This window comes from Schistocerca piceifrons, chromosome 5 (assembly GCF_021461385.2).
Source record: "Schistocerca piceifrons isolate TAMUIC-IGC-003096 chromosome 5, iqSchPice1.1, whole genome shotgun sequence".
NCBI lineage: Eukaryota > Metazoa > Arthropoda > Insecta > Orthoptera > Acrididae > Schistocerca > Schistocerca piceifrons.
In genome coordinates, this window is record NC_060142.1 from 250,876,479 (window position 1) to 250,889,765 (window position 13,287).

Consider the following 13,287-nt stretch of genomic DNA (forward strand, 5'->3'; position numbering starts at 1 on the left):
GAGTGCACCGGATTTGTAACTCAAACCCAGAACATTGCCATCATTGGGCAATGCTCTTACTAACTGCACTGTCCATGTAAGACTCATGAGCAGCTCTTACAGCTTTACTTGAACCAGTAAGGCTCACCTACTTTCCAAACGTTATTGTTAGAATACTAGTCTGGTACTCAGTTTTACTCTGAAAGAAAGTTCCAAAACAACACAGGCTCTGCTGCAGAGTGAAAGATTCTTTCTGAAAACCACCACTTCCTGCTGCCCCCCCCCCCCCCCCCCCTCACCCCGGCTGTCGCTAAGCCATTTCTCAATATCCTTTCTTCCAGAAGTGCTAGTCCTACAAGATATGCTGGAGAACTTCAGTGAAGTTCAAAAAGTAAGAGATGAGATACTATGAGGGAGGCTACAAGTAGCACAGTAAGTAGAGGATGAACCTGCAAAAGGCAAATCGTGTTTCTCTGTATCAGTGTGACAAGTGCAACAAGACTAAGATCTCACCTGTATTCCAAAACTCTGCATGCTACAAGCCATTTACTTGAATTTTGTATTATTTTTAACTTTTTATATTTATACTGTGTAATGGAACATGACAGGCACACCAGCAGTAAGTCAGCTGATAACCAAGAATGTTACCCACAATATGTATGCAACACAAGTACCACATATATTGTGGTTTCAGCACCATTATTAGTTCAAAATTGATGCATGAATCAGTCTTTATTAATCCAATTTTTGCATGAATGCAGACTGTTGTTGGACAGCAATTATGACACAATGTCATACATGTAAAAGTATGCAGCACAGATGTAAGCATACTTCAGCACTATTAGAATATATGACTTTCGATATTGAAATACGACTTTCCTGCCGGACACACACACACACACACACACACACACACACACACACACACACTCTTTCTCTCTCTCTCTCTCTCTCTCTCTCTCTCTCTCTCTCTCCTCTATTACAAAGAAAAGCAGCACTAAAACATCAGAGTAAGTAGTCTTAATATAGAATATCACTGAGGTTACTGGTAATTAGATTTATCAGTGATTAACATAAGTAGTGATTGCATAGTTAATTTAGGCTATGGTGCTAATGAGTGAGGCCAATTAAAAATGATGACTTTGTTACATTAAAAAATTGTAACAATTCAATGACATTGTAAACATTAATCATACATAAGGGTAAGTTGTGTAATTTAGATATTAAGCAAATTGCACGTCACTCAGATTAACTTTTACTTACGTTCTGTTTATTCCTCACCCAAAGACATGTAGTGTGAGGCACTGAAATGATCAGTGCGCTGAGATGCTTACCTTGAATATCTGGCTGATCAGGTAACACACAGTAATAAAAGTACACTCATGAATATGTAGTTTTGCAGTGGTAGCACAACAAGCTCTGGAAGGGATAGGGTTATGCAGACAAGTGGGAGTGGAGAGCTGTGCCCTCGGCAGTGGATATTTTTATAGTGAGCAGTTTTCAATGGTAGGCCAGGAGCTGGTTAGTGTGTTTTCGGGTTCAGGCATTTTTTGCTTATCTACTTACTTTCAGTGTCCTGGTCACCAACTAGAGCATATTTCCGGTAATCGGCCAAATGGATGGCTTTGTCATTTGCTATAATGAATGTGCTAGTTTTACCTGTTTTTGGCGATATCATTAGACAATGTTGATCTTCTGTTGCAAACATTTACAGGAGTCACTCTCTTTATGTCTCCCTTTTCTCTGTTTGATATTACACCATGTGCCCTTAGTTCTTAAGTGGTTAAGAACCCACCAAAGTCAGAAATGTAGAAGATTCCCAACAGCCAGCTGTTCTTTAGGCTTTATTAGCCTCTGATTAACACAGTTTTTCAATAAATTTTCTTCACCTCAGGGGGCCCATAGTCCTTTTGTGGGTACGTGTGTGGCGCGCTTGGGGCCCCGAGCTGTTGCAGTCTCCCTTCCTTTCCAGGCTGCATTACCATCCCCGTTCCTCTCCCTCCCTGTCCTTACTCCTTTGTCCCTGCCCCCTCTTTTCCCTCTTAGTGCACTTATTTATGTCAGCCTGGCTATCCTCCTGGCTTTGTTTTCATCTGTGCTATTGTTTAGTTTGCTGTTTTCATCTCCTTTTTTTTGGTCCCCTTGGCGTTTGACCTCCATTCCCAAAATTTTCAGTTCAGTGTGAGCCATTTGGGGACGAACTCCCTACCTAACTTCCATGGTGCAGGTTCCTCTCCCCCTCCCCCTTCCACTTCCATTTGCACCCTGGCCCCCCTCCAGCTAAGTTGCCAGCATGGTAGCCAGTCCGTGTGCTGGGGCTGTTAAGTACCCACTTGGCTGAGCCCCCCTAAAACCACAGGGATCACACTGCTGGTATCCGAGCTGTTAATTCCTTGTGTATGTCAAGGATTCGATGCTCATCACTTTGGGGCACCAAAACTCCCTACAATGGCCACTGTGCCAGACAGCTCTTGCTGTGGCTGGGTGGTGCCCATAGTGTGAGCCCCTGATCGGAGTGGGTGGTATATGGGTGGACGCCTTGTGCATGAAGTGCCAAAAGCTTCACTATACTGGCCATCTCTAAGAGTGATAGAAGACATGACACTCCTTCTTCTGATCCTTCGGCCTTACCCTCCCTGGCCACCCCCTGGGAGGAGGGACAAGCTCGCCGGCTTGTGTTGAAACCTTTCCCTCGTTACCTGGTTTGTACCAGGACGGATGGCGGAAGTTTTGCCATGACAAAGCCTTTGTTTTTCATGGAGACGATTGAAGATAAGTATGGCGAAGTGCAATCGATGGGTAAAATGCGGTCCAGTGCTTTGCTCATAAAGACATCTTCTGCTGCCTAATCTGATGACCTGCGTGCTTTTGACTGTCTCGGTGACGTCCCAGTCTGTCACGTCCCACCAATCTTTGAACTGGGTACAGGGCATTATTTTCCACTGAGATCTTCTTCTCCAAACTGAAGAGGAGCTCCGTGCTAACCTCGAGCAAGGGGTTCATTTTATCCGCCGTGTGCACCGAGGCCCTCCAAACAATCGCACCGCTACCGGTGCCTTTACCCTGGCCTTCAAGGGGGATGTCCTCCCAGAGAAGGTCAAGGTAATGGTGTATCAGTGTGATGTAAAACCTTATATTCCACCACCAATGAGATGCTTAAAATGCTTACGGTTTGGACACGCATCTTCCCGCTGCACCACTGATCCCCCTCTGTGGTGACTGTGTTCCCCCACCAGTGTGTGTAAATTGTCGTGGACAGCATTCTCCACGCTCCCCTGTATGCCCGGTGTTTGTGAAAGAAAGAAGGATTCCAGAGTACAAAATCTTAGGTCAGCTCGCCTACACTGAGGCTCGTCAAAAGTATGACCGGCTCCATACCATGTCTATGTCTTCTACTTTTGATTCCATTACGTCTATTCCCCCTTCTACCCCTTCCTCTTCCCAGCCCCACCCCATTCACCCCATGCCTTCAGCCTCCTCCTCCCCCCCCCCACTCCCCCTCCCCCACTCCCCCTCCCCCTCCCCATCAGTACCCATACCCATCCCTTCAGGTGCTGCTCCCCCTCCCCCACCAGAGAAGTGCTCCCCTTTTTCAGCAGCTGCCGGTACTGGAGCTCCCTCCCAGGACTCCTCTTCCTGACAACCCCCTGAATGGCGATATACGACTCCACATTGGCAGTGTGATCCCCGGCCGGTGGGCAACAAGATTGTTCGATGTAATTCCGTGCCCGCCCTCGCTGAAGTCTGCCCTTCTCTTTCTTCCCAAGAGAAGAAGCAGAAACGCAAGAACAAGAGCAAGGCCCCTCTGGTACCCCCTGAGGTGCAGCCTTCCCCTCCTCCAGTCAATGAACCAATAGAGTCTAACCCCACCTATATGGATGTTACCACATACTTATCGGTGACAGATGGCGACTCGGCGGCGTGACTGACTCTGGTCCGTTGGCTTCCCGTTTGGACTCTGGCTTGAGAATCCTCCAGTGGAACTGTAATGGGTATTTGCATCACCTTCCAGAATTGCAGCCCCTTCTTTCCTTCTACTCTGCCGCTTGTATTGCACTCCGGGAGACCCATTTTGTCAATTCTTACTCACCCGCGCTTTGTGGGTTCCACGCTTTGTCGGAACCGAATTGGCCCCTTACGGGCTTCTGGTGGTGTTTGCACCTTGGTCCGCAAGGACATGGTTAGTAAATGGGTTCCCCTCCATACCACTCTGGAAGCCATTGCTGTCAGGGTCCATCTGGCTACTCACAATCTGTAATCTCTACCTCCCACCTGACAGGCCACCCATATCCCACGCCCTTACCACCCTTCTTCAACAACTGTCTTCTCCCTTCCTGTTGTTAAGGGACTTAAATGCTCACAACCCACTTTGGGGTAGTCATATGACTACTGCCCTGGGCAGGACAGTTGAAGCTGTTCTGGCAGGACTTGACCTCTGTTTACTAAACACAGGTGTTCCCATACACTTCAGTGTGGCACACAGCACTTTCTCTACCAGTGACCCAGTGACCTCTCCATCTGTAGTCCCATCCTTCTTCCCTCCATTCAGTGGGGACTCTATGATGACTTACGTGACAGCAACCATTATCCGATTGTTTTGACCTGCCTTCAGTGTGTCTCACTCTGTCACCCTCTCTGGTGGGCCATCTCTAAGGCTGATTGGGATTACTTCTCCTTTGCTCCCTTCCCCCCTGTATTGCCACATGACAGTGTTGATGAATTGACTCAGTCTTTGACTGCTGCCATTCTTTCAGCAGCTGTTCAGCAAACCCTTCTTCCTCAGGTTCCCCACGCCGGAAGATGGTCCCTTGGTGGACTCAGGAAATTGCTGCAGCCATAAAAGACCGCCTCCATGCTCTTCAACACTTCAAGTGGCACCTTTATACCGCTCTTCTTCTCGTCTTTAAATGACTCTGCGCCCGGGCCTGCTACCTAATCAAATTTCAGAAATGGATTTGCTGGGAATGATATGTAGCTGCCATGGACCACACACCCCCTCTTCACAAGTCTGGGCGAAACTCAGGTGAATTTTTGGTCACGGTCCTCCCACCGGGGTTGCAGGAATTTCTGTGCATGGTGTTGCCCTTATCAAACTGGATTTTGTACCAGAAATTTTCTCTCAACACTTTGCTCAAGCTTCAGCATTGGCTCAGTATCCGCCTACATTCCTTCTCCTGGAAGTGCGCTCAGAACGACTGCCTTTGTCCTGACGCAGCTCCTGGACCTGATTGGATACGTAACCAAATGCTCCAACACTTATTGGTGGTTGGCCACCATCATATACTGACCCTCTTCAAGTGTCTGTGGTGTAAGGGAGTCTTTCCTACCCAGTGGCAGGAAAGCATTGTTGTTCTGGTGTTCAAGCCAGGGATGCCATCTCTTCAGTTGGATAGTTAGCGTCCAATTAGCCTTACCAACACCCTCTGCAAGCTGCTTGAATGCCTGGTGTGTCAGCGGCTGTTTTGGATCCTTGAATCCCGCGACCTTTTGTCATCAACTCCAAGTGGTTTTCGCTGTAGCTGCTCTACTGTGGATAACTTGGTGCACCTGGAGTCTGCTATCCAGTTGGCTTTTGCCCATTAGCAACACCTCCTTGCAGTCTTCTTTGATCTGCATAAAGCCTATGACACCACCTGGCGCCACCACATCCTCACCACCTGTCACGACTGGGGCCTTCATGGCGCTCTACCCATTTTTATCCATAACTTCCTTTCTTGTTGCTCTTTTCAGGGCCAAGTTGGCTGCTCCAATAGCACTCCCCACCGGCAAGAAAATGGGGTTCCACAGGGTTCCGTGCTGAGTGTCCCTCTTTTTCATAGCCATTAATGGTCTGGTGACAGCTGTTGGGCCAACAGTGGCCCCCTCTTTGTATGACGACAATTTTTGTATCCATCTCACTTCCTCTGTAAGGGGTGCTGCAGAACGCAATCTGCTGGGGCACTCGTAGACTCACATGTCTTGGCCGCCGAAAACTGAAAGCCATGGGAGAGTCATGCATTTCTGCCGTTGCCATACCGTCCATCCCCATCTGGCACTGTTCCTCGATGGCCAGCCCCTCGAAGTTGTGGACACCCACCACTTCTTGGGTCTGGTCTTCGATGCCCGGTTGACAAGGCTCCCTCATCTTCGCCAGCTGAAGAGGACATGCTGGTCCCATCTCAATGTTCTTAGGTGTCTGTAAGTGCAGACCGCCTGGGGTGCAGACCACTCTGTTCACCTAGACCCCATCCACCACTGTGGGATCTGACTTGCGACCAGTGCCTTCTGGACTAGCCCTTTACTAAGCCTTCTCGCAGAGGCAGGGATTCCACCACTGTGAGTTTTGCGCCAACAACAGCTGATATCTTATGTGCTCTGCATTCGCTGCACCCCAAAGCACCCTAATTATGGTCTCCTTTATCCAGATACGGATATCACCCTGCCTTTTTTCTACTGTCTCCTCAGTTCATTCCAGGGTTCAGAAGTGATTAATACTGACGGCTCCATGGTTTCTTGCCGCACTGTTTTTGCTTACACCTATGCGCGACGCACAGAACTTTGTTCCTTGCCTGATGGCTGTAGTGTTTTTACTGCATAATTGGTAGCCATCTTGAGCGCACTGGACCATATCTGCTTCTGCTCCTGCTCAGGTCTATCCTTCACTATCTGTAGTGACTCATTGAGCGGTTTGCACACTATCAGTCAGTGCTTCCCTCGCCACCCATTGGTCATCACTGTCCAGGACTCCCTTTCTCTCCTCACTCAATGTGGATGCTCAATGGTTTTCATTTGGACCTCAGGCCATGTTGTGATTCTTGGCAATGAACTTGCCGATCGACTGGCTAAGTTACCTACTACCAGGCCATCTCTTGCTATTGGCATTCCGGAAATAGTCATTCACTCAGCATTACGTCATCAGGTTTTTGGCCTTTGGTATGCAGAATGGCACATACTTTCTTCGCCAAACAAGCTCAGGGCGATTAAGGTTTCTACAACTCCGTGGCAGTCCTCCTCCTCTTGGGCCTCTCGTAAGGCCTCTGGTGTCCTGTGCCGGCTCTTCATCGGCCATACTGGGTTGACTCACGGTATCTCCTCTGTTGTGAGGACCCCCTCTCTGTTGTTGTGGATCGATGTTGACTGTGGCTCATATCTTATTGGACTGCCCCAAATTAGCCACCCTGCGGGACTTCTAGCTTTCCAGACTCGCTACCTCAATGGCGGATCTCGTTTTACGTATTATCCGTGATTTGAGTTTTTATCGCTTTATTTAAGGGAGGGACCTTCTATCTTATCGGTGAGTTGAGGGGATGGCAAGTCCTCTTGCTCCCCCCTTTGCCCCAACTGAATTGGCTTCAACTGAGCTTGGTGGTTTGCCCTGGCCCTCTGCCTTCCCACTCCTTTCCTTGTGGGGTCTGTTATGTCTTGAGCATCTCTCTTGTCTCCTGTGCTTCTTCCTTCATGCCCCTGTCATTAGTCACTTTCTTTTCCTCGCCTCCTTCTTCTGTCCTTTTCCTTCCTTCCCTGTCAATAGTTTATCATTTTATGGATATTGTAGTTCCCACTTTTAATGTGTGATTTTATCGGTTTTAGTTAATCTAAGGTTGGAGGAACTGATGATCGCGTAGTTTGGTCCCTTCTCCACCCAACCAACCAATAAATTTTCTTACCGTAAATTGGGCAGCTCATCAAGCAGTTGGTCATTTGCACAAAACTTTTCTGGGAGTTCAGTTGGCTATTTTGTATTTGGTAGCCATATATTGGGTGCCTGTGATCATCAGGCTGCCCCCTCCTTTTGGACTCAGCTGCATCTTGCCTTCTGATTGTCAGTGGACCTATGCTGACAATGGGGCAACTTTGTTGGACTAGCGTTGCTTTTAGGGTGCCACCCACTATGCACACTGTCTCATTATTGGCCATGTCAACAAATTTGGGATGTGCGGGGTTGTACCAGAAAGGTGCTGCATACTCTTTTGCAGAGAAACATTGTGTTATCAGACATTTAGGTTGAGCTCTCTATTTTGTGCTGATGAGTCTTTGGATGATATTATTTCTCACAGATACTTTTCCATTAACTGTTTGTGACGATGCTTCCAAAATGTCAGAGACCTTTCAAGTTGATTACCAAATACTTTGACAAGTTATCATGGTTCAACTCTTGATCTTGCTTCCAATTGCATATTTGTTTCTGAAGTGGGAGGAAGTCCCTGAGTTACAGGGATTTCATTTGAGGAAATTTACTCTGTTGTAGACAGTTCGGTATTCGAGAGTCTGCATCAGTTTCCATTCCATTTCCTCAAATGATATACCTTGGGTGACAATGGCAGTACCATTGGCCTATGTAGACTGTCTCATCTCAACATTTGTAGGCTGGTTGTTGCTATAGATTTTATGTAAAATTAGTAATATACTATATCACTAAAAGATAAATTCCACTTATATTTTAGCTACGTCCACTATAGTCTGTGTGGTCACTAGAATTTGCTTTCATAAATTAATGAAATAAGTTGTTCAATGTTCTTTTTCCTTAGACATTCACTCTTCCATGCTTCCATTATTTACTTCCTTCATGTGTCGTACAGTATTATGCCAATATGATGACAAAGTTTGTTTTATAACGTACTTCGCCAATCTTTCTACTTCCGCTAACTTAGGGGTAACGTTTTTTGTTGCTTGTCACATGACCTTAAATGGAGCCTTTATGAGTTCAATGGAATGGGAGTGGCAGAGGTGTGGTGACAGTCTGAAAACTAAATGGCCTTAATTTTTTCAAGTTCATCCATCACATATAGATCTAAACATGGTTTGTTCTGAGCCATGATATCCAATAATTTTCTATTTCTTTAGTTGCCTGGTATGGCAGTGTTTTTTGATTGTAGTCACTTGATAAAGTCATGCTTTCTGGAAGCTACTGTTTACACCTTATTTAGAATAGTTGAGTAATACAAGGCTTTGTCCACCACTATTACTGAAGGCTTGCTCGAGTTTTTCAGAAGGCACTCTTTAAACAACTGCTGAAATGTCTCTTCATTTCCTTGTGGAACTGAGATGTGTTCTTCAATCTAAACAACAACATACCCCAGATGTATGTGCATGGTGAAAGATCAGTCTTCTACCTTTACTGATGGGCTATGGCATGGTGCCATTACTGAATCATGTGTCCAACATATACTCACTGAACGGTTTGCATTTACCCAAGTTCTGTCAAGCCAAACAAAATCTTCAAAGTTTCCTTTCGATATTTTCCTCATAAATCAACACTGCTGTGCTACAGTATCATCTTTCTCCATTATGACCTTTCTTCCATTAATTTTTTTTTTTTTTTTTAATTTGAAACTTAAGCCATGCAGTACATTACTTGGTAACAATTTGTTGCCTCCGAAAAGTTCCATTTCTTCTAAGACAGCCTTCCTTTCTTCAATAGCAATTTTAAATGTGACGTCAAGCTGTGTCACCCTGATGATAATTGAAATTCATCACACGGTTCTCAAATTCTCTCTCGTATTTCCTAGAGTGCTTAAATGACTTGATCCTACTTAACTTTCTTCTGCTGCATACTTTTCCCTTGCTATTCTCACAACAGTATTTTGTGGCCTTTTAATGGGTCTGCAGTTCTGTCTGTCACTTTAGTGAGAGGTAGCAGGGTCCCACTATTATCTTTCTCTTATTTGGAGAATTCCCTAACATTATTGCAGTATTCACGGAGCCTGCCCCTTCAGTGCAGTGCCCTGACCACATAAATACATGGCTCACATAGCATGCATTGTCAGACGACTTATCCCTTTCTGTCTGTGACATTTAAATATTGGGAATAAAAAGAAATAGTTCCATAATCTAGTTCGCAGCACTACACAGTAGAACTGCTATAAACCAATATAGGTTTTGAAAGTAGAGCAAAGCTGGATTTGTAGCGACAGTTTTTTTTAAAGATCTCTTCTTAGCAGAATCTTACTGCTAAAACAAATCACATAACCATAGCCTTATATCTGTGCCCGTAATATTCTGTATCCAACTGACTCAAACAAAATGCTGTTTCTCTTCCTTTTTCGGAATTATTCTATCAGCCTATTTGTTGTGAATTTTTTGACAATTTTATGCAGCTCATATATTTTAACAGCAAAAATGTCACATTAAATTCCTATTAACAATTCTGATCTGCTTCTCAAAGACTACGTGCCTAGGGTACCCTGCTAAGTTGATGATTTTGCTCTAAAATTAAATATATTTTACTTTGATATCAGCTACAGAATGATTCACATGCGCTGAGGCAAATCTCCATTGCAGTGAAGTACATTGAACAACAACTAAAACCAAAGAATGATGATTTACAGTAGTGCAGTGTATGTATTTTACAGTGTCTGTATAGTTTGATGAAACCTTCAGACATGCCCGCATGTCCAAGGAAACAGACAATACTGGAGATTGACAGCTATATTAAATTATGAAATGTATTCACATATTGGATTCCTTGCTTATAATAAGTGGTTGTCTTAACCACACTGGCTATCAAAGCACAATTCTAGGACCAATGCAAGCCCTTCATATGCCTCCATATGGAAGCATGCTGTGATAGCCGATGTGGTCAAGGCGACCACTTGCAACAGTCAGGAAATCTGGCTCAGAGTCATCATCTGGCACAAATTCTCGTATGTTATTAGTAAATCATGTAGCTGTTGTACAATCACATTTGCAAATATGTTTCATAGGATAACCATTTACATAAATTTTGACCAATATTAACTAGTGATAGCCATTAATTGTGTGATAGCATTACTATGAGGTCATAGATTCCTTAGACAAAAATAACAAATTAGCTTAAGAAAGTTTGAATGTGTATTAGAACATGCAACATTTTCATTACCAGTCCAGTGCTTTAGTCTTATGCTAATGCTTCAAACAAACAATTTAATTTCATTTAATCTTGTTAGAATAAACTATAGAATGAATGAAATCAGTATACCACATAGGGACACCATCAGCTTGGCACAAAGTGACATGCTGTGACCGCGTACATAGTATTAAAACTGCTCCAGTCCCATATTTCTGAGATTTTCCTTGGTTGTGAGGCAAATGTTGAAACTGGAAAGCATGTCCAATTTATTCTGAATTGGGAATCATTATATTTAATCCACATTGTAATGAGATATAGCTTTCTTTCCTCTCTTAAAAACAATTTTGGTATGATAGCTGCCATTTGTATGTAGTAAAATATGACCGAAAATCCTGTGAATCTAATGAATCAAGTGATCACATTTTTCACTACAAGCTCCTGGAATTAACTGCTGTAGTTTTCTTAATTTCAAAACATCATAATAGTTGTGACAGCTAAAGCCAGGCTGTGGTGTTCGACTATAAGATGCAAAAGAATCGGAGTTTTTAACCAAATAGTTTTGTTGATCATTTGATAAAAATTGCGAATATAGCATTGTTCTTTTCAATATGTTTGCGAAGAAAGTAAAACGTTTACCATAGTACTAACATCTTGGAGTAGATATAGTTTTGCCTTATTTGCATAAAAATATTTTTATAGTGACACAATAGAATATGCGAAAATCACTGTATTTGGCACTCTTCTCTACCCTTCCACCCTAGCCTCCTGCTTCACCTGCCCCATCCTGAAACATGCAGGCCACATCACGTAACAAGGCTTGTGGCAGCACAGCAGACAACACAGCCAAGACCTGGATCCTGAGAAACAGATGCTCGGTCCACACCACTTGCCTCATTAAAATGTCAGTCACAATGGAATTTTAATTGGAGCACAGAGCTAGAGCTATTCATAGGACTATGAATCACGATTGGCAGTAATTAATCAGTATAGTACATTCAGAGGGTTTTACCATTGGCTAGCAGTGCTGCTGTAACTGACGTATATTTGATGTAAGAACAAACACAAGTTAAGCTTAAATACTTCAGTGTGGACTAGAACATTGATTTTAGAAACCATCAGTCTCCTCATATTTAGATTAATTTGCAGTGGAGCATTTGGACACAACAGCTCATCATGGTAAGATTCTAGTGCAACAGGTGTAAAGTCTCCACTGAGTGAAAGGGCCATATGAGGCTGTACTTTTTGGGAATCTACCTGGGAGTAAGCAATAGCATCATGTTTAAAATGTTGATGGGAGCTTGTGAGTAGTATTTGCAGCAGTAAAAGCCTGAACCATCATAAACTTTATGCCAACTCTTGTTACAGTCCTAAAATAAACTCATTTATAGAGAAAATATAAAAAACACCGCTGATAGAAAAATTAGGCGTTGAGAACTTTCTTTTTCAGGTTGGGGAAATTAGGAAGGAGTGGGTAGTCACTGAGACAGGGTACATCCCTCTCAGCATTGGGTTAAGTGACCACCCCACTTCCCACTTTTTCCTTCGTGGAAGAAGAACATAAAAGTTCTAAAAGTAAGTTACTGTTTTCTGTTATAAATGTTTCTATCAGTAACACTGGGAATTTGGCCTACCAAACATAAGTACTGGACAACCATTTTCTCTCATCATTTAACACACTGACTGCCACAGATTTAGTGATGGAAGTTTTGTCATCAGGCCAGAAACACTGTGTCAGGCATGCAGTTCCCTCAAATAAATTTTCCATATGTAAACAATTATAATAGTAAGTACATTATACAATATTGTTTGTTTTTGTATTTACAGGTGAACCTATACCACGAAGGATGTTGCCACCTGCTGATGCAATTGAATATTATACTGACCCAGCTAAGAGGGGTTACTTGGCAGATCCAGAAAAAGTTTCATGGGAAAGATTTGTGCTGGCACAAAAATATGGTTACAAGCTTCCAGAAATTGAAAATGACCCCTTGTATTCAATGTTCTGTATGCGGAAAGATCCTCGGCAGATATTCTTTGGGTTAGAGCCAGGATGGGTAGTGAACCTTCCAGATAAAGTAATTTTGAAACCAACAGATGATCAGCTGAAGGAATTCTATAAATCGTAGTTTATGATTTGAAACATCAAATGTTACTTTCATGTTATGTGGGATGTCACTGTGTAAATAATTGATGAAACTATTATTGTAATAAAATATAACCTGTTACTTCCCATACTAATGTGTCCCATGCTGTCTTATCACAGTGTATTCTGCTCTGAGCCAACATTACCGTTGTAGCTCTGCACTCTCATTACTATTTCTGCCTCATTCTTTCTATCGACAGGATACTCTAGTATTTACAAAAGTTAGCTGTGCTGTCACAAATGTGGAAAATTGACTGAAACTCTTATCAGTTGCTTTATACTAACTGGGCTATGTACACAGGGACACACTGTGCATATATGATGGCTCCAAACAGCTTGGCAAAACTGGGATGGTCAT

General features: G+C 43.6%; 1 protein-coding gene across 1 annotated transcript in view; it reads left to right on the forward strand.

Annotated features, from left to right (window-relative positions):
• Window positions 1-13,020, forward strand: part of LOC124798179 (39S ribosomal protein L15, mitochondrial) — a 61,564-nt gene extending 48,544 nt beyond the window's left edge. The window contains exon 5 of the mRNA XM_047261465.1: window positions 12,611-13,020. Coding sequence (XP_047117421.1) covers window positions 12,611-12,912 — 302 coding nt within the window. The 3' untranslated portion in view covers window positions 12,913-13,020. The remainder of the gene's footprint in view (window positions 1-12,610) is intronic.
• Window positions 13,021-13,287: the final 267 nt, after the last annotated feature.